General features: G+C 43.7%; 2 protein-coding genes across 2 annotated transcripts; both read left to right on the top strand.

Annotated features, from left to right (window-relative positions):
• The first annotated feature begins 169 nt into the window (after positions 1 to 169).
• Positions 170 to 2086, top strand: LOC120058114 (golgin subfamily A member 6-like protein 22). Its single transcript, XM_039006589.1, has one exon. It carries the CDS (start codon positions 170 to 172, stop codon positions 2084 to 2086), a length of 1917 nt encoding a protein of 638 aa, XP_038862517.1.
• An 11616-nt stretch (positions 2087 to 13702) lies between these two features.
• Positions 13703 to 15608, top strand: LOC120057984 (TLR adapter interacting with SLC15A4 on the lysosome). Its single transcript, XM_039006469.1, has 2 exons — positions 13703 to 13953; positions 14409 to 15608. Exon 2 carries the CDS (start codon positions 14411 to 14413, stop codon positions 15416 to 15418), a length of 1008 nt encoding a protein of 335 aa, XP_038862397.1. The 5' UTR covers positions 13703 to 13953; positions 14409 to 14410; the 3' UTR covers positions 15419 to 15608.
• Positions 15609 to 22550: the final 6942 nt, after the last annotated feature.

Raw genomic sequence — 22550 nt, 5'->3', positions numbered from 1 at the left:
GAGAGGCAGGGCTGATGCACATTGAGAGAGGCAGAGGACAAAGCCTAAGATAATGAATAGTTACTATTCTTTCAAGGTTGGAGTATATGATGGTACATGTTCATTCTTGCTGCTCCTACTCTATTTACTGAGCGCTCAGATTACTGTAGATAACCAGCAGGAGTACAACATGTGGTCTCAGATTACTGTAGATAACCAGCAGGAGTACAACATGTGGTCTCAGATTACTGTAGATAACCAGCAGGAGTACAACATGTGGTCTCAGATTACTGTAGATAACCAGCAGGAGTACAACATGTGGTCTCAGATTACTGTAGATAACCAGCAGGAGTACAACATGAGGTCTCAGATTACTGTAGATAACCAGCAGGAGTACAACATGTGGTCTCAGATTACTGTAGATAACCAGCAGGAGTACAACATGTGGTCTCAGATTACTGTAGATAACCAGCAGGAGTACAACATGTGGTCTCAGATTACTGTAGATAACCAGCAGGAGTACAACATGTGGTCTCAGATTACTGTAGATAACCAGCAGGAGTACAACATGTGGTCTCAGATTACTGTAGATAACCAGCAGGAGTACAACATGTGGTCTCAGATTACTGTAGATAACCAGCAGGAGTACAACATGAGGTCTCAGATTACTGTAGATAACCAGCAGGAGTACAACATGTGGTCTCAGATTACTGTAGATAACCAGCAGGAGTACAACATGTGGTCTCAGATTACTGTAGATAACCAGCAGGAGTACAACATGTGGTCTCAGATTACTGTAGATAACCAGCAGGAGTACAACATGTGGTCTCAGATTACTGTAGATAACCAGCAGGAGTACAACATGTGGTCTCAGATTACTGTAGATAACCAGCAGGAGTACAACATGTGGTCTCAGATTACTGTAGATAACCAGCAGGAGTACAACATGTGGTCTCAGATTACTGTAGATAACCAGCAGGAGTACAACATGTGGTCTCAGATTACTGTAGATAACCAGCAGGAGTACAACATGTGGTCTCAGATTACTGTAGATAACCAGCATGAGTACAACATGAGGTCTCAGATTACTGTAGATAACCAGCAGGAGTACAACATGTGGTCTCAGATTACTGTAGATAACCAGCAGGAGTACAACATGTGGTCTCAGATTACTGTAGATAACCAGCAGGAGTACAACATGTGGTCTCAGATTACTGTAGATAACCAGCAGGAGTACAACATGAGGTCTCAGATTACTGTAGATAACCAGCAGGAGTACAACATGTGGTCTCAGATTACTGTAGATAACCAGCAGGAGTACAACATGTGGTCTCAGATTACTGTAGATAACCAGCAGGAGTACAACATGTGGTCTCAGATTACTGTAGATAACCAGCAGGAGTACAACATGTGGTCTCAGATTACTGTAGATAACCAGCAGGAGTACAACATGTGGTCTCAGATTACTGTAGATAACCAGCAGGAGTACAACATGTGGTCTCAGATTACTGTAGATAACCAGCAGGAGTACAACATGTGGTCTCAGATTACTGTAGATAACCAGCAGGAGTACAACATGTGGTCTCAGATTACTGTAGATAACCAGCAGGAGTACAACATGTGGTCTCAGATTACTTTAGATAACCAGCAGGAGTACAACATGTGGTCTCAGATTACTGTAGATAACCAGCAGGAGTACAACATGTGGTCTCAGATTACTGTAGATAACCAGCAGGAGTACAACATGAGGTCTCAGATTACTGTAGATAACCAGCAGGAGTACAACATGTGGTCTCAGATTACTGTAGATAACCAGCAGGAGTACAACATGTGGTCTCAGATTACTGTAGATAACCAGCAGGAGTACAACATGAGGTCTCAGATTACTGTAGATAACCAGCAGGAGTACAACATGTGGTCTCAGATTACTGTAGATAACCAGCAGGAGTACAACATGTGGTCTCAGATTACTGTAGATAACCAGCAGGAGTACAACATGAGGTCTCAGATTACTGTAGATAACCAGCAGGAGTACAACATGTGGTCTCAGATTACTGTAGATAACCCGGCAGGAGTACAACATGTGGTCTCAGATTACTGTAGATAACCAGCAGGAGTACAACATGTAATCTTCAGTTTCAGACAAAGTACAATTTAACAAACACACCACAGGTCCACATGAAATCATGGAAAAAGTGAACGTGCCACGGTGAGCCATTTTAATGTGCAGAAATATACGCTAAATAGAATATATCATATTGTAATAGTAAAATGATAGCCTGCTCTACAGCATAATATTAAATTAGCAGAACCTTGGTTTAATAATTCAGTCTTTGCGGTACATAGTGAACAACCTAATGTTGGTTGTCTTGAGAGACGGATGCTCCAGGAAAAACTGGATAAAATGAGCCTACATAAAGAAAATGGACAGTTGCATTGTTCAGCTGACAGACGTGTGATGACAGCTGAGTCATGTGGAGTAGATGGTCTCTTGACAGTCACAGTAACTAGGTAATGAGAGCATTTGTTGGGCATTACGCTGTCCCAAGTTACGCACAGCCGTTTGTGGATCAGGTAACAGTCACAGGGGCCGCAGCAGACTGGACTTTATCAGGCCGCCAGGATTAGAAATGTGAAAACACAAGAGATGTTGTCAGGATAGGTGCCTCTGCTCTGGCTGACACCATTTTCTCTGTTCCCCCTGTAGCAGTGGCAATTTTAGCATGTAAATCTTGGTGGGGCAAAAATATATTTTTTTAATGCATGCCAGAAAAGCCACTACACAATACAAAAAAAAACATGAATTGCACTATAACGATGACAAACGGTGCCCACAAACTGTTAGGGCCTACATAAAGCTGTCCCATCACCTTACCACTGCTACACCTGGCTATCAGCAGGGCCTTGTCTGGCAGCGAAACAGTTCATTCAGCCTCGTTTACTGCCTTTTAAAAAAAACATAGCTGATATGGTTGACTTGCTTAAACAAATGGCTGACCTGTTTAAACAGTATTCTCCCTGTACAGTCAGATCTGTAAGATAAATAAAGGGGGCATATAAGCAGACAATGAAAGCTCTTACAATATTCAATGATTCAATTTCTCTAAAACAGGCAATAGGCTACATTGTGCACCACCAAGTCAGAACAGTAGGCTAAGTTATGAGGGGGAAAGGGACCAAATTATTAGGGTGTGGCACATGGGATACTAACAGCTTACTACACAACATACACTTAGTATTACTTTCTTAGCTACAGTATACATATTACCCTGGCATATTACATCATTTATACAGCAGCGTACAATACGTTTTTGGACTCACCTTGTTGTGCTGTGCTCACTTTAACAGGAAGGTGGCACAGCGGTCCTTGTGGGCAACTTTTGTGGGCAACTTTTGTAATCAAAGTATGGCATTCTCTGGATTTTTGTTGCTTTCAAGACAACTAGGAAAAAAAACACGGTTGAATCATGATGTCAGTGATCTTCAGGTCGGAGCTCTAGAAAGAGGCCCGAGTTCCTAACTTGGAATTCTGAGTTGGATGACCATTCAAAACGTATTTTCCAAGTCGGAGCTCGTTCCCCCTCACTGTAGTCTGAGATTTCCCATTTCTGAGTTTCCAGTTGTTTTGAACGAGGCAGAAGTCATGCTAGATTGATAGCATGGCCAATGTATTCAAACTTTTCTGGCCCATAGTGTTGAATGTTTATCCTTTTAAGCTTGGAAAAGAGACCCTTAAACTGCAGACTTGGACAACAAACCCACTCCACTAAATAGCAGGCTAAGGATCGCATTGCAAAGCTTGCAGTTAGCCACTGATTCCTTCCAAACCACTCATTGTTTAATTTGCGATTTCCAACTTGTGTCATGTTTATGTCCAATGGCCGATGAGCACTAATATGTTTTATCTATAATTTATCTTCATATTACAAGGATAAAAAGGATTTGCCAGTATATTGATGTGATTCATGATGATGACTGCTTGTCTAACTTGCTAGCTAAGATTTTGAAATTATGATGTTGACATGATCAGTCCAATCAAAGCTACGGTAGATATAACGGGGTTTGACTTCATTTTATCTGTGGTCAATGACCTTGAGCCTTCTTGGATGGGCACTTCTAATGTAACTCTATGGCAGCACCCAAGGGGATTGAATTTTGGAGCTCTCCCTGTAGATTTTGCGGTGACAATGGTTCCATGAGTGACAGAACACTGAGCCAATCACGGCGCAACTAGAGAACATTACCAACCCCTTCACGCCGTATTTTCCACTGACTGCCCCACCACCACAGAAAGCACTGAGCCAGGCTGAAACACCTGCATTTTGGAGCTGCCTTAAGAAAGCAAAAAAAAGAGACCATGTTTGTATGCGGCTTTATTAACTCAATTATATATTTTTTTACTTTGTTTGCAAATGTATTAATGCCAAAATAATGACAGAATTTCTCATGTCATCGTTGGCTGCCACTCTCCACCCTATTTACTCTTGTTCTCTCTCAGTTCCTCCTTCCTCTAGTCAACCTGCTCCTCTCACATCTCTCTCTCACTTCCTGCTACTTTCCATATTACAGTGTTTCCCCACCAATTCCTTACCAGCTGCGTGCGTACATGTTGCGGGGTCTGGAAGGAGAAATCAACCACTTTGAGCAGGTGGATGGGGTTCCTCTGTAGGTGTCGTCGGCTGTTCGTTGTCGCTGTTCTTCTTGGCCGTGCTGCTGCTGGGATGCTGTGGGACACTCATGACCCAGTTGGAGTGGAGGTCATGCTCACAGGTGCTTGTGGCCACAGAGAGAGAGATGGGTTCACTTCAGTTCTAAAAATGCCCATCAAAATTCTACACAGAAAGACAGGAAAAAACAGTTACAGTTACTCTGAGACAAGAAATTTTATGTAGGCCGATTTCAACAGTGTCGCTCACAATGACCAGTTGATCAACCACAGGATGTTGTCCACTGTCTTCATGTTTTAAGCAACTTGATATTACTTCTGACTAAATAACAACTCACCAATAAAGTCAACATCAGCGTGCCCATCGTTTAAGTGGAGCTTGCTCGTGGGCTCAGGGTCACAGCTCGAGATGACAGCGTAAAATAAGTCTGGTGTCCTCAATGGGGATTGGAGGGGCAAACGGTTTGGTCCTCATGATCTGTCGAAAAAAAAGCAACACAACCAAAAGAGAGAATAAGATTGTTTATTGATTTCTTTATTAGGCATTCTATTAGGCAAAGATAATGGTAAGGAGAGGTCATAGCCATTTAGTGTTTCAAAGCCTCTGTACCTGTGCGTCCTTGGAGGTGAGTGGCGGAGGTTCTGGCTTCTTCTTGGGGGAGATGGTGGCCTTCATCTCGTTGATTTTCAAGTTGTTGACTTTCCTTGTGTTTTACTGTCTCAAAGCCACCAGCTCTTTCAAATACTCCAGACAGTTCTGGTTCTGAGAGTAGAGCCATATCCAGTCCTGCCCCTGGTAATAATACAAGGCGCTGGTGGACTCAACGTTTACACAACTTTTGCTCCACTTTAGGGTGGAGTTGATGGAGCTTCCGAAACATCCCTACTGCACGTTGTTGATCTTCCTAAACACCCCTACTGCACGTTGTTGATGTTCCTAAACACCCCTACTGCACGTTGTTGATCTTCCTAAACATCCCTACTGCACGTTGTTGATCTTCCTAAACATCCCTACTGCACGTTGTTGATGTTCCTAAACTTCCCTACTGCACGTTGTTGATGTTCCTAAACATCCCTACTGCACGTTGTTGATGTTCCTAAACATCCCTACTGCACGTTGTTGATCTTCCTAAACATCCCTACTGCACGTTGTTGATCTTCCTAAACATCCCTACTGCACGTTGTTGATGTTCCTAAACATCCCTACTGCACATTGTTGATCTTCCTAAACATCCCTACTGCACGTTGTTGATGTTCCTAAACCCCCCTACTGCACGTTGTTGATGTTCCTAAACACCCCCACTGCACGTTGTTGATCTTCCTAAACATCCCTACTGCACGTTGTTGATCTTCCTAAACACCCCTACTGCACGTTGTTGATCTTCCTAAACACCCCTACTGCACGTTGTTGATCTTCCTAAATATCCCTACTGCACGTTGTTGATGTTCCTAAACATCCCTACTGCACGTTGTTGATGTTCCTAAACACCCCTACTGCACGTTGTTGATGTTCCTAAACATCCCTACTGCACGTTGTTGATGTTCCTAAACATCCCTACTGCACGTTGTTGATCTTCCTAAACACCCCTACTGCACGTTTTTGATGTTCCTAAACATCCCTACTGCACGTTGTTGATCTTCCTAAACATCCCTACTGCACGTTTTTGATGTTCCTAAACACCCCTACTGCACGTTGTTGATCTTCCTAAACATCCCTACTGCACGTTGTTGATCTTCCTAAACATCCCTACTGCACGTTGTTGATGTTCCTAAACATCCCCACTGCACGTTGTTGATGTTCCTAAACATCCCTACTGCACGTTGTTGATCTTCCTAAACACCCCTACTGCACATTGTTGATCTTCCTAAACACCCCTACTGCACGTTGTTGATGTTCCTAAACATCCCTACTGCACGTTGTTGATCTTCCTAAACATCCCTACTGCACGTTGTTGATGTTCCTAAACACCCCTACTGCACGTTGTTGATCTTCCTAAACACCCCTACTGCACGTTGTTGATCTTCCTAAACACCCCTACTGCACGTTTTTGATGTTCCTAAACATCCCTACTGCACGTTGTTGATCTTCCTAAACATCCCTACTGCACGTTTTTGATGTTCCTAAACACCTCTACTGCACGTTGTTGATCTTCCTAAACACCCTTACTGCACGTTGTTGATTTTCCTAAACATCCCTACTGCACGTTGTTGATCTTCCTATACACTCCCTACTGCACGTTGTTGATCTTCCTAAACACCCCTACTGCACGTTGTTGATCTTCCTAAACAACCCTACTGCACGTTGTTGATGTTCCTAAACACCCCTACTGCACGTTGTTGATCTTCCTAAACATCCCTACTGCACGTTGTTGATCTTCCTAAACACCCCTACTGCACGTTGTTGATCTTCCTAAACACCCCTACTGCACGTTGTTGATGTTCCTAAACATCCCCACTGCACGTTGTTGATCTTCCTAAACACCCCTACTGCACGTTGTTGATCTTCCTAAACATCCCTACTGCACGTTGTTGATGTTCCTAAACACCCCTACTGCACGTTGTTGATCTTCCTAAACATCCCTACTGCACGTTGTTGATCTTCCTAAACATCCCTACTGCACGTTGTTGATCTTCCTAAACATCCCTACTGCACGTTGTTGATCTTCCTAAACATCCCTACTGCACGGTGTTGATGTTCCTAAACACCCCTACTGCACGTTGTTGATGTTCCTAAACACCCCTACTGCACGTTGTTGATCTTCCTAAACATCCCTACTGCACGTTGTTGATCTTCCTAAACATCCCTACTGCACGTTGTTGATTTTCCTAAACATCCCCACTGCACGTTGTTGATGTTCCTAAACATCCCCACTGCACGTTGTTGATCTTCCTAAACATCCCCACTGCACGTTGTTGATCTTCCTAAACATCCCTACTGCACGTTGTTGATCTTCCTAAACATCCCTACTGCACGTTGTTGATGTTCCTAAACATCCCTACTGCACGTTGTTGATCTTCCTAAACAACCCTACTGCACGTTGTTGATGTTCCTAAACATCCCTACTGCACGTTGTTGATCATCCTAAACATCCCTACTGCACGTTGTTGATCTTCCTAAACATCCCTACTGCACGTTGTTGATGTTCCTAAACACCCCTACTGCACGTTGTTGATTTCCCTAAACACCCCTACTGCACGTTGTTGATGTTCCTAAACATCCCTACTGTGCCTTGTTGATCTTCCTAAACACCCCTACTGCACGTTGTTGATCTTCCTAAACATCCCTACTGCACGTTGTTGATCTTCCTAAACACCCCTACTGCACGTTGTTGATCTTCCTAAACATCCCTACTGCACGTTGTTGATGTTCCTAAACACCCCCACTGCACGTTGTTGATCTTCCTAAACATCCCTACTGCATGTTGTTGATGTTCCTAAACATCCCTACTGCACGTTGTTGATCTTCCTAAACCTCCCTACTGCACGTTGTTGATGTTCCTAAACACCCCCACTGCACGTTGTTCATCTTCCTAAACATCCCTACTGCACGTTGTTGATCTTCCTAAACATCCCTACTGCACGTTGTTGATGTTCCTAAACAACCCTACTGCACGTTGTTGATGTTCCTAAACATCCCTACTGCACGTTGTTGATCTTCCTAAACACCCCTACTGCACGTTGTTGATCTTCCTAAACATCCCTACTGCACGTTGTTGATCTTCCTAAACATCCCTACTGCACGTTGTTGATGTTCCTAAACATCCCTACAGCACGTTGTTGATGTTCCTAAACATCCCTACTGCACGTTGTTGATGTTCCTAAACATCCCTACTGCACGTTGTTGATCTTCCTAAACATCCCTACTGCACGTTGTTGATGTTCCTAAACATCCCTACTGCACGTTGTTGATCTTCCTAAACATCCCTACTGCACGTTGTTGATGTTCCTAAACATCCCTACTGCACGTTGTTGATCTTCCTAAACACCCCTACTGCACGTTGTTGATGTTCCTAAACACCCCTACTGCACGTTGTTGATCTTCCTAAACATCCCTACTGCACGTTGTTGATGTTCCTAAACATCCCTACTGCACGTTGTTGATCTTCCTAAACACCCCTACTGCACGTTGTTGATGTTCCTAAACACCCCTACTGCACGTTGTTGATCTTCCTAAACATCCCTACTGCACGTTGTTGATCTTCCTAAACACCCCTACTGCACGTTGTTGATGTTCCTAAACATCCCTACTGCACGTTGTTGATGTTCCTAAACATCCCTACTGCACGTTGTTGATGTTCCTAAACACCCCTACTGCACGTTGTTGATCTTCCTAAACATCCCTACTGCACGTTGTTGATCTTCCTAAACACCCCTACTGCACGTTGTTGATCTTCCTAAACACCCCTACTGCACGTTGTTGATGTTCCTAAACACCCCTACTGCACGTTGTTGATCTTCCTAAACACCCCTACTGCACGTTGTTGATCTTCCTAAACACCCCTACTGCACGTTGTTGATGTTCCTAAACATCCCTACTGCACGTTGTTGATGTTCCTAAACCCCCCTACTGCACGTTGTTGATCTTCCTAAACACCCCTACTGCACGTTGTTGATGTTCCTAAACAACCCTACTGCACGTTGTTGATGTTCCTAAACATCCCTACTGCACGTTGTTGATCTTCCTAAACATCCCTACTGCACGTTGTTGATGTTCCTAAACACCCCTACTGCACGTTGTTGATCTTCCTAAACACCCCTACTGCACGTTGTTGATCTTCCTAAACACCCCTACTGCACGTTTTTGATGTTCCTAAACATCCCTACTGCACGTTGTTGATCTTCCTAAACATCCCTACTGCACGTTTTTGATGTTCCTAAACACCTCTACTGCACGTTGTTGATCTTCCTAAACACCCTTACTGCACGTTGTTGATTTTCCTAAACATCCCTACTGCACGTTGTTGATCTTCCTAAACATCCCTACTGCACGTTGTTGATCTTCCTAAACACCCCTACTGCACGTTGTTGATCTTCCTAAACAACCCTACTGCACGTTGTTGATGTTCCTAAACACCCCTACTGCACGTTGTTGATGTTCCTAAACATCCCTACTGCACGTTGTTGATGTTCCTAAACATCCCTACTGCACGTTGTTGATCTTCCTAAACATCCCTACTGCACGTTGTTGATCTTCCTAAACACCCCTACTGCACGTTGTTGATCTTCCTAAACACCCCTACTGCACGTTGTTGATGTTCCTAAACATCCCCACTGCACGTTGTTGATCTTCCTAAACACCCCTACTGCACGTTGTTGATCTTCCTAAACATCCCTACTGCACGTTGTTGATGTTCCTAAACATCCCTACTGCACGTTGTTGATCTTCCTAAACAACCCTACTGCACGTTGTTGATCTTCCTAAACATCCCTACTGCACGTTGTTGATCTTCCTAAACATCCCTACTGCACGTTGTTGATCTTCCTAAACATCCCTACTGCACGGTGTTGATGTTCCTAAACACCCCTACTGCACGTTGTTGATGTTCCTAAACACCCCTACTGCACGTTGTTGATCTTCCTAAACATCCCTACTGCACGTTGTTGATCTTCCTAAACATCCCTACTGCACGTTGTTGATTTTCCTAAACATCCCCACTGCACGTTGTTGATGTTCCTAAACATCCCCACTGCACGTTGTTGATCTTCCTAAACATCCCCACTGCACGTTGTTGATCTTCCTAAACATCCCTACTGCACGTTGTTGATCTTCCTAAACATCCCTACTGCACGTTGTTGATGTTCCTAAACATCCCTACTGCACGTTGTTGATCTTCCTAAACATCCCTACTGCACGTTGTTGATGTTCCTAAACATCCCTACTGCACGTTGTTGATCATCCTAAACATCCCTACTGCACGTTGTTGATCTTCCTAAACATCCCTACTGCACGTTGTTGATGTTCCTAAACATCCCCTACTGCACGTTGTTGATTTCCCTAAACACCCCTACTGCACGTTGTTGATGTTCCTAAACATCCCTACTGTGCCTTGTTGATCTTCCTAAACACCCCTACTGCACGTTGTTGATCTTCCTAAACATCCCTACTGCACGTTGTTGATCTTCCTAAACACCCCTACTGCACGTTGTTGATCTTCCTAAACATCCCTACTGCACGTTGTTGATGTTCCTAAACACCCCCACTGCACGTTGTTGATCTTCCTAAACATCCCTACTGCATGTTGTTGATGTTCCTAAACATCCCTACTGCACGTTGTTGATCTTCCTAAACCTCCCTACTGCACGTTGTTGATGTTCCTAAACACCCCCACTGCACGTTGTTGATCTTCCTAAACATCCCTACTGCACGTTGTTGATCTTCCTAAACATCCCTACTGCACGTTGTTGATGTTCCTAAACAACCCTACTGCACGTTGTTGATGTTCCTAAACATCCCTACTGCACGTTGTTGATCTTCCTAAACACCCCTACTGCACGTTGTTGATCTTCCTAAACATCCCTACTGCACGTTGTTGATGTTCCTAAACATCCCTACAGCACGTTGTTGATGTTCCTAAACATCCCTACTGCACGTTGTTGATGTTCCTAAACATCCCTACTGCACGTTGTTGATCTTCCTAAACATCCCTACTGCACGTTGTTGATGTTCCTAAACATCCCTACTGCACGTTGTTGATCTTCCTAAACATCCCTACTGCACGTTGTTGATGTTCCTAAACATCCCTACTGCACGTTGTTGATCTTCCTAAACACCCCTACTGCACGTTGTTGATGTTCCTAAACACCCCTACTGCACGTTGTTGATCTTCCTAAACATCCCTACTGCACGTTGTTGATGTTCCTAAACATCCCTACTGCACGTTGTTGATCTTCCTAAACACCCCTACTGCACGTTGTTGATGTTCCTAAACACCCCTACTGCACGTTGTTGATCTTCCTAAACATCCCTACTGCACGTTGTTGATCTTCCTAAACACCCCTACTGCACGTTGTTGATGTTCCTAAACATCCCTACTGCACGTTGTTGATGTTCCTAAACATCCCTACTGCACGTTGTTGATGTTCCTAAACACCCCTACTGCACGTTGTTGATCTTCCTAAACATCCCTACTGCACGTTGTTGATGTTCCTAAACATCCCTACTGCACGTTGTTGATCTTCCTAAACATCCTATTGCGGGTGGAGCGGCTCACAGTTAGAGAATATAGTGGTCGCTAGATTGTGGTGTCGAAATGACATTGACATATCCATCCATAACTGTTTCCAAACAATATTCCTCAGAAATGACCCACAAAACAAGTGGAATGCGCATTTAAACAACAGTGTCACATTGATAGTCCATGGTGCTGAAACTGTCTGAATGCCAGGAGGCGGAACACATTGATAGTCCATGGTGCTGAAACTTTCTGAATGCCAGGAGGCGGAACACATTGATAGTCCATGGTGCTGAAACTGTCTGAATGCCAGGAGGCGGAACACATTGATAGTCCATGGTGCTGAAACTGTCTGAATGCCAGGAGGCGGAACACATTGATAGTCCATGGTGCTGAAACTGTCTGAATGCCAGGAGGCGGAACACATTGATAGTCCATGGTGCTGAAACTGTCTGAATGCCAGGAGGCGGAACACATTGATAGTCCATGGTGCTGAAACTGTCTGAATGCCAGGAGGCGGAACACATTGATAGTCCATGGTGCTGAAACTGTCTGAATGGCAGGAGGCGGAACACATTGATAGTCCATGGTGCTGAAACTGTCTGAATGGCAGGAGGCGGAACACATTGATAGTCCATGGTGCTGAAACTGTCTGAATGGCAGGAGGCGGAACACATTGATAGTCCATGGTGCTGAAACTGTCTGAATGGCAGGAGGCGGAACACATTGATAGTCCATGGTGCTGAAACTGTCTGAATGCCAGGAGGCGGAACACATTGATAGTCCATGGTGCTGAAACTGTCTGAATGGCAGGAGGCGGAACACATTGATAGTCCATGGTGCTGAAACTGTCTGAATGGCAGGAGGCGGAACACATTGATAGTCCATGGTGCTGAAACTGTCTGAATGCCAGGAGGCGGAACACATTGGACTCAGCTCATTTCTTCACAACCCCACCATCTGTCACTATGAGGTTATGGGGGCTTGAGTTATGGAAACGGGCCTAGTGTCAAGTGTCACCAAAACTCACACGCTGTAGTCTCTCTGCCCAGTCGGCTATAGACACCATATACTATTTCAGCATTTCTCACATTGGATTTAAGTTAAGAAAAACTATAGGCAGCTTCAAAAGGGATATGCAACGCACAATTCCCAATCTGTCAGCCTAACCATGTGACCCATTCAGATCTCAGAGGACCAGAGCCATGCATGCGTTCCTCATTATTTGGCAAAACCTTAGCTATCCTAATCGTCAGACTGGGAGATTAATATCTGTCGAAGTTTCCCTGCCAAATAAATAATTAAGCTGCAGTCTCATGTTTCAGGCCCTCTGAACACCATCGTTGGACTGGTTCTGTGCTGGCCAGCAGACGCAAGGCAATCTCCAGTGACTAGTGCACATGTGTCAAACTCATTCAACGGAGGGCCGAGTGTCTGAGGGTTTTTGTTCCTCCCATACTTGATTTATGAATTAAGGTCACTGATTAGTTAGGAACTCCCCTCACCAGGTTTTCTAGGTATTATCGAAAAGAAAAGCCAGCAGACACTAGGCCATGTGTCAAACTCATTCCATGGAGGGCCTAGTGTCTGTGGGTTTTCGCTCCAATCTTATTAAACACACACACACACACACACACACACACACACACACACACACACTAACATACACACACTTTCGTCCCGTTCCATTACTTTAAGAAGGGCCACATCCTTTTACACTGAGACAAAAGGAGAAAGAGAGAGTCCCCTTTCTATAGTATTTGCTTGTAGTGTTCTTTCATTAAATAACTATTTCCTTCCTCTTTTAAACCACTCATCTGTGTTTTTTCACCTAAACTGTTGTTTCATGTTCTGGACATGTTTCACAGATGCTATGATGGAGGATTCAGAGACTGCTCTCTCACTTCCTCTTGGTCTTGTATAAAGTAGTGCTAGTTACACAAAACCACTCACTCACACTGCTCTATTATACTTCACTGGCTTGGTACAGTACTGCACTGGCTTGGTACAATAGACCTGGAGAAGCTGGAGACATTGACCTGAATACAGCGAGGAGAGGACCACACCTCCAACCCAGAGCAACAGGTGGAGGACTGCATGACTTGAAGAGAAGCATTGCATCATTTGAATTTGAAGGTAAGGTGCTTTACTAACAAAACAAAAATGCATATAACTGCCCATAGTTAGTTCTTAAATGTATGAATACATTCCAAAATATATTTTGACCAAACTGCTGTAAAATCAAATTCTATTTGTTACATGTGCCTAATACAACAGGTGTGACCTTACTGTGAAATGCTTACTTACAAGCCCTTAGAATTAAGAAAATATTTACTAAATAAACTACAGTAAAATAAATATGTAACACAATACATAACAATAATGAGACTATATACAGGGGGTACCGGAACCAAGTCAATGTCCGGGGGTACAGGTTCGTCGAGGTAATTTGTACATGTAGGTTGGGGTAAAGTGACTGCATAGATAATAAACAGCAAGAACCAGCAGTGTAAAAATGAACTGGCAAACTGCTGTAAACTGACCAAACTGCTGTAAACTGACCAATCTGCTGTATGTGTGTTCCTTTCCAGCCATGCTGTGTGAGAGCAGACTATGGAGCATGACCTACTGTAGTGACCAGGATAGACTGGACCCTCTCCCCCCTGTAATAGAGCCCCCCAGGAGGAGCGTGAAGGCTGGGTCAGAGCCGGCTGCAGCCACCCTGCTTCAGGCCTCTCCAGGCCAGCCAAGCAGAAATGAACACTCCATCCTCAGTAGAGTGCCCCAAAACCAGAGGCCCTCCCAGGCGAGTGCCCAAATCCAGCCCCAGGCTTTTTCTCCACCGCAGGATCTGCATTCCCAGAGGCCCCATTCTGACAGACACATCTCCCCAGAGATGGAGATCCCTGGGCAGGCTTGTTCCGGTGGCGAGGTCCCCTTTCTGGTGCCCTCCTTCTGCCAGAGCATCTGTCAGAACTACAGCGACCTCCACATCGGGGGTGACCAGGTGCTGCCTCTCTCAGCCCACAATGGGGAGGTCCTGCCCTGTAGCGACAACCAAGCCAACGGCCCCTTCCTCTATTCCTGTGACGTACCCCCGGCCGCAGAAGACTCGCTTCTGCATCCTCTCCAGTGGGGCTCAGGCTCGGAGTCCTCCCGCTGGAGGGCGGGCAGCGGCCGCGACCGGAGCGTCCTTCTTCAGGGGCTCGAGGGGCCACTCTCTAACTCGCTGCTCAACCGCTACCTGGAGAACAAGATACTGGACCTGTACCAACAGTACATGCTGGAGAACATGGCCCATGATGGGGGCTGTGGCGAGGGCTTGCCCTGCCCTCTGCTGGCCTCAGAGTTGATTCTTACCAGCCTGGATCAGATCACCCTGCAGCTGAGCCGTGAGGGCCATCTGGAAGCGGGCCGGGCCAAAGACATGGTGCTCAGCTGCCTCCTGAGGGTGGCCAGCGGCCTGCAGTCCAGTGAGATCAGTACTCCCCTGCTCCAGATCTCCATGGATCTGCAGCTCCCCACTGATACTGCTACTGGTGCTGCTGCTACTGGTGCTACTGCTACATCTACACTTGACTCATCTGTCCTCCAGTACTAGACAGGTTCACTCTCCCCCTAGCTTTAAAGTCTGAAAATCACACTCCCCTGTTTCTTATTTTTCTACCTTCACCCAGGTTTTCCCTTTCTCCTCTCAGTTTCCCTACATACCGTTCTGGGGAAATGAAACCGCTTTCAAACAGCTGCAGTGATAGAAATGGAAATTCAGGTGGAAACTGTGGTTGAGAGGAAAGAGATCTGCACTGTTCTCATGTTTTCATAAAGAGAACAGTAACTTTGTATGTAATGTTATTGTCTCATTATTTTTGTGCAAAATCAATAAACATGTTGATCACACAAATGTCAGCGACACTGATATGCTCCCAGTACAGCACATCCTTCCCAGTAGATTATCGTGAAAGTACAGTACACTAAGGTGGTCCTGTGGTGATATAACATTTGAGTGGTCAAAGAGTTGGAGAAAACACTCTCAGCCCTTCAGTCAAAGTCCAGATAGGTTTCACAACCATCTCGATACGTTCTAAAGAATTTCAGGGTAGTTTAACTGCACATAAAAACTATGTTCTATATAGGCTGTATCTGTAGCTGAGGAAGTAGTGGTGTGCTCTGCCATCTGCACTTTTTTAAGCTACCACAAGAGGGGAGCAGAGAGGTGTGTCCCAGCAAGACAGGCAGATGCCAGGCCAAATTTTTCCTTCTCTGTCTTATAGTATGTTGCCTCTCTCTCTCTTGCCCGCTCTCTTTTTCTATTATGCAGCTTCTCCCCCTCTATCCCAGTCCTTCTCTCTCCCTCCCTCTCTCTTTCTATGTCTCTCTCCCAGTCATCCTCTTCCACTCTCTCAGTCTTTCTGTCTCCTGTCCTACCCATCTCCTTGAAGCCATACAGCTAATGGGTTGTTATATTCCACTCCCTATTGTCTGCCGCCAATGATGTCATCACGACCAAGTCTTAAACATACTGTACTGAGTGTCTGTCTGTCTGTCTGTCTGTCTGTCTGTCTGTCTGTCTGTCTGTCTGTCTGTCTGTCTGTCTGTCTGTCTGTCTGTCTGTCTGTCTGTCTGTACGTCTGTACGTCTGTACGTCTGTACGTCTGTCTGTTTTTCAGTCTGTCTGTCTTTCAGTCTGTCTGTCTGTCTTTGTCTGTCTGTACGTAATTCTTTGCATGTGTGTATGTGTGTGTGAGTGTGTATCTGTGCATATGTACTGGGTGTCTGTGTGTGAGTATATGTACATGTTTGTGTTTGCACCTGTGTGTGTGTGCTTGTACCTGTGTGTGTACCTGTGTGTGTGTGTACCTGTGTGTGCACCTGTGTGTTTGTACCTGTGTGTGTGTGTCTATGCTTTCGCTTCCTCCACATTGCCTGAGACAGGTGAAAGATAAGAATCTCAGCTCACCATGGTTATACTTTAGGCACAGCTGCTGACACGTCCCACATGAACCAAAGAAAAACAGAACCACCTACATTTGAACATCAGTGAGACCCAACGCTACATGTTTATTTTTCCACATTTCCTTCGATTTGAAGGAACCGCCACACCATTTGCCCTTCTGAGCCAGTGTTTGATCCACTTCCTTGTTTCTTGTCCAAACACACAGCCACGGGAGGAAACTGTGTTTACAGAGCGGAGCAGTTGAGGCCTGTGTGAAGTCTCAAGGCCGTGGAGACACATGTCCAGTTGTTCTGCTTTCATCTAGCTCCACCAGCCTAGGTACTAGTTTAAAGAATCCAGTCCTGTCAGATCCAAACAAAAACACACATGTAAATATGATTCACACACGCACACACACTGCACTGACAGCCCCCACAGTTTGAGCATATTCAAACAAACTGATTTCCAGAGACCTTGAAAGAGAAAATTAAAAACAGGCATTGTTTTTCCAGCTGAGGTTTGGGTTAGAAGAGATGGCTGGGGCTTTAACTCTTCCAGACCTAGTGGGCTTGTACATAAAACCACTTCCACTCCATTGCATAAAACACAAAAAACCTGCATTCAAACTGGTTTCAATGACATCCAGCTTAGGGTTTAATAGAGATTTCCAAATTATAATAAAGGTTGGCTGTTAGCTACACAATTCCTCCCATCTTTTTGACATAATCAGGACACAGCGAATGTAAATAGATGGGGTGAATGTGCTGGAAAAGTACATTCAACTTTCATAATAACAAAGAACAAATATGTGTGAGGGTATAGACTCATATAGCCAAAAGGGCTGAGAAATGACAGGACTATCGGTGGACAATTTGCTCTAATGTAAATGAACATAGATGATGGAACATATTCCCTTTTGCTTACGCGATGAAGCACTAAGGGTATAGCAAATATTTACTATCTACAGGTAAATATAATGATACTTTTCGTGAAATTCTTCTGAAAGATCAGGTTTTCATTTTGCTATGGGCTATTGTATAATCTTTCATAGCATTAACAAAACGTGACACATTAAAATGAGTAGATTATGAATATGGTAGATATTAGTGAGTTCATTTTGGGGAGAGGTTAAGAGTACACACATCAACCACAGATGACCAACATTGCGTGCGGAACGTCTCATTTCTTACGTGCTTGTTTCCTCTCACCTGTGACGTTTTAAGTAGAACGCTAGTGGAGGACGGAGAAAAGACGGGAGGAATTGTCTTTCTAACAACAGAGAAAGTCTATTCTGTGTCAACTTTTTAAACTAAGCCATTTTATAGACTGAACTGTGCAAAAACATAAGTAACAGGATTGTAGAAGTCATTTTGGATGTTCCATATCATTTAATGTGCTGTGTGGACTTAGGGTGGTTTTAGAACGAGTCACCCATTTTGGATGTTCCATATCATTTAATGTGCTGTGTGGATTTAGGGTGGTTTTAGAATGAGTCACCCATTTTGGATGTTCCATATCATGTAATGTGCTGTGTGGACTTAGGGTGGTTTTAGAATGAGTCACCCATTTTGGATGTTCCATATCATTTAATGTGCTGTGTGGACTTAGGGTGGTTTTAGAATGAGTCACCCATTTTGGATGTTCCATATCATGTAATGTGCTGTGTGGACTTAGGGTGGTTTTAGAACGAGTCACCCATTTTGGATGTTCCATATCATTTAATGTGCTGTGTGGACTTAGGGTGGTTTTAGAACGAGTCACCCATTTTGGATGTTCCATATCATGTAATGTGCTGTGTGGACTTAGGGTGGTTTTAGAACGAGTCACCCATTTTGGATGTTCCATATCATGTAATGTGCTGTGTGGACTTAGGGTGGTTTTAGAATGAGTCACCCATTTTGGATGTTCCATATCATGTAATGTGCTGTGTGGACTTAGGGTGGTTTTAGAATGAGTCACCCATTTTGGATGTTCCATATCATTTAATGTGCTGTGTGGACTTAGGGTGGTTTTAGAATGAGTCACCCATTTTGGATGTTCCATATCATTTAATGTGCTGTGTGGACTTAGGGTGGTTTTAGAATGAGTCACCCATTTTGGATGTTCCATATCATTTAATGTGCTGTGTGGACTTAGGGTGGTTTTAGAATGAGTCACCCATTTTGGATGTTCCATATCATTTAATGTGCTGTGTGGACTTAGGGTGGTTTTAGAACGAGTCACCCATTTTGGATGTTCCATATCATTTAATGTGCTGTGTGGACTTAGGGTGGTTTTAGAACGAGTCACCCATTTTGGATGTTCCATATCATTTAATGTGCTGTGTGGACTTAGGGTGGTTTTAGAACGAGTCACCCATTTTGGATGTTCCATATCATGTAATGTGCTGTGTGGACTTAGGGTGGTTTTAGAACGAGTCACCCATTTTGGATGTTCCATATCATTTAATGTGCTGTGTGGACTTAGGGTGGTTTTAGAATGAGTCACCCATTTTGGATGTTCTATATCATTTAATGTGCTGTGTGGACTTAGGGTGGTTTTAGAACGAGTCACCCATTTTGGATGTTCCATATCATTTAATGTGCTGTGTGGACTTAGGGTTGTTTTAGAATGAGTCACCCATTTTGGATGTTCCATATCATTTAATGTGCTGTGTGGACTTAGGGTGGTTTTAGAACGAGTCACCCATTTTGGATTTTCTATATCATTTAATGTGCTGTGTGGACTTAGGGTGGTTTTAGAACGAGTCACCCATTTTGGATGTTCCATATCATTTAATGTGCTGTGTGGACTTAGGGTGGTTTTAGAACGAGTCACCCATTTTGGATGTTCCATATCATGTAATGTGCTGTGTGGACTTAGGGTGGTTTTAGAACGAGTCACCCATTTTGGATGTTCCATATCATTTAATGTGCTGTGTGGACTTAGGGTGGTTTTAGAATGAGTCACCCATTTTGGATGTTCTATATCATTTAATGTGCTGTGTGGACTTAGGGTGGTTTTAGAACGAGTCACCCATTTTGGATGTTCCATATCATTTAATGTGCTGTGTGGACTTAGGGTTGTTTTAGAATGAGTCACCCATTTTGGATGTTCCATATCATTTAATGTGCTGTGTGGACTTAGGGTGGTTTTAGAACGAGTCACCCATTTTGGATTTTCTATATCATTTAATGTGCTGTGTGGACTTAGGGTGGTTTTAGAACGAGTCACCCATTTTGGATGTTCCATATCATTTAATGTGCTGTGTGGACTTAGGGTGGTTTTAGAATGAGTCACCCATTTTGGATGATCTATATCATTTAATGTGCTGTGTGGACTTAGGGTGGTTTTAGAACGAGTCACCCATTTTGGATGTTCCATATCATTTAATGTGCTGTGTGGACTTAGGGTGGTTTTAGAACGAGTCACCCATTTTGGATGTTCCATATCATGTAATGTGCTGTGTGGACTTAGGGTGGTTTTAGAACGAGTCACCCATTTTGGATGTTCCATATCATTTAATGTGCTGTGTGGACTTAGGGTGGTTTTAGAACGAGTCACCCATTTTGGATGTTCCATATCATTTAATGTGCTGTGTGGACTTAGGGTGGTTTTAGAACGAGTCACCCATTTTGGATGTTCCATATCATTTAATGTGCTGTGTGGACTTAGGGTGGTTTTAGAACGAGTCACCCATTTTGGATGTTCCATATCATTTAATGTGCTGTGTGGACTTAGGGTGGTTTTAGAATGAGTCACCCATTTTGGATGTTCTATATCATTTAATGTGCTGTGTGGACTTAGGGTGGTTTTAGAATGAGTCACCCATTTTGGATGTTCTATATCATTTAATGTGCTGTGTGGACTTAGGGTGGTTTTAGAATGAGTCACCCATTTTGGATGTTCCTATATCATTTAATGTGCTGTGTGGACTTAGGGTGGTTTTAGAACGAGTCACCCATTTTGGATGTTCCATATCATTTAATGTGCTGTGTGGACTTAGGGTGGTTTTAGAACGAGTCACCCATTTTGGATGTTCCATATCATTTAATGTGCTGTGTGGACTTAGGGTGGTTTTAGAACGAGTCACCCATTTTGGATGTTCCATATCATTTAATGTGCTGTGTGGACTTAGGGTGGTTTTAGAACGAGTCACCCATTTTGGATGTTCCATATCATTTAATGTGCTGTGTGGACTTAGGGTGGTTTTAGAACGAGTCACCCATTTTGGATGTTCCATATCATTTAATGTGCTGTGTGGACTTAGGGTGGTTTTAGAACGAGTCACCCATTTTGGATGTTCCATATCATTTAATGTGCTGTGTGGACTTAGGGTGGTTTTAGAACGAGTCACCCATTTTGGATGTTCCATATCATTTAATGTGCTGTGTGGACTTAGGGTGGTTTTAGAACGAGTCACCCATTTTGGATGTTCCATATCATTTAATGTGCTGTGTGGACTTAGGGTGGTTTTAGAATGAGTCACCCATTTTGGATGTTCCATATCATTTAATGTGCTGTGTGGACTTAGGGTGGTTTTAGAATGAGTCACCCATTTTGGATGTTCCATATCATTTAATGTGCTGTGTGGACTTAGGGTGGTTTTAGAACGAGTCACCCATTTTGGATGTTCCATATCATTTAATGTGCTGTGTGGACTTAGGGTGGTTTTAGAACGAGTCACCCATTTTGGATGATCTATATTATTTAATGTGCTGTGTGGACTTAGGGTGGTTTTAGAATGAGTCACCCATTTTGGATGTTCCATATCATTTAATGTGCTGTGTGGACTTAGGGTGGTTTTAGAATGAGTCACCCATTTTGGATGTTCCATATCATTTAATGTGCTGTGTGGACTTAGGGTGGTTTTAGAATGAGTCACCCATTTTGGATGTTCCATATCATTTAATGTGCTGTGTGGACTTAGGGTGGTTTTAGAACGAGTCACCCATTTTGGATGTTCTATATCATTTAATGTGCTGTGTGGACTTAGGGTGGTTTTAGAATGAGTCACCCATTTTGTACCCATTTTGTATTTATATATGCAGTATATACTACAGCTACACTTTGGAGCTGCTCCTGTAGGTGATCAAAGTCTTCCTCGTTCTCCATCCTCTTGACATGGAACTCTGAGTCCTGGGACTCTGCATGTCTTCCTCATTCTCCATCCTCTTTACATGGAACTCTGAGTCCTGGGACTCTGCAAGTCTTCCTCGTTCTCCATCCTCTTGACATGGAACTCTGAGTCCTGGGACTGCAAGTCTTCCTCCTTCTCCATCCCCTTGACCTGGAGACTCTGCTCTCCCAACACATCTCACCTCCTCCAATATCTCCACCAATTTAATAAGGACATACTTCTGAAACTCTGAAATGTTGTAAAGAATATTATTTTGTTGACACTGTATGGACATTTAGGGTTTTTAAAGAGATAACTAAAGTATGACACATACAACAGAGCCTGACAGACAAGATTGTGAAGGCAAATATATGGAGTGAAATCACAGGACTTAATACATACACATAGTTCACCACTTCAATCATGTCCTATATTCTAGTGGTTTCAATGATTGACTTCAACACCTACAATGCACGTTAACTCAATTATATACTTACTGGCAGATGGAGAAGGAGAATGTCTGTGCTCTCTGCTCCAGTGGGACTGGCTAGTCTTGGATGATTCTGTAATAAACATTCAAACCCAATGTATAAACCTTCCCAATGAATTGACCAGTTAGCTGATTAAGATTTCTGGACTGAAGCCCTGGATTGCCCTGAAACAGAAAGATTTAAACCCAATCTGGGTTCTGTCCAGAGAGAA

This window comes from Salvelinus namaycush, chromosome 13 (genome assembly GCF_016432855.1).
Source record: "Salvelinus namaycush isolate Seneca chromosome 13, SaNama_1.0, whole genome shotgun sequence".
In the NCBI taxonomy this organism is placed as follows: Eukaryota; Metazoa; Chordata; class Actinopteri; order Salmoniformes; family Salmonidae; genus Salvelinus; species Salvelinus namaycush.
This window is presented reverse-complemented; position numbering and strand designations above follow the sequence as displayed.

What these genes read in the sequence shown, in the direction of transcription:
- LOC120058114 (XM_039006589.1), top strand. Translation starts at nt 170, where the DNA reads ATGTGGTCTCAGATTACTGTAGATAACCAGCAGGAGTACAACATGTGG.
- LOC120057984 (XM_039006469.1), top strand. Translation starts at nt 14,411, where the DNA reads ATGCTGTGTGAGAGCAGACTATGGAGCATGACCTACTGTAGTGACCAG.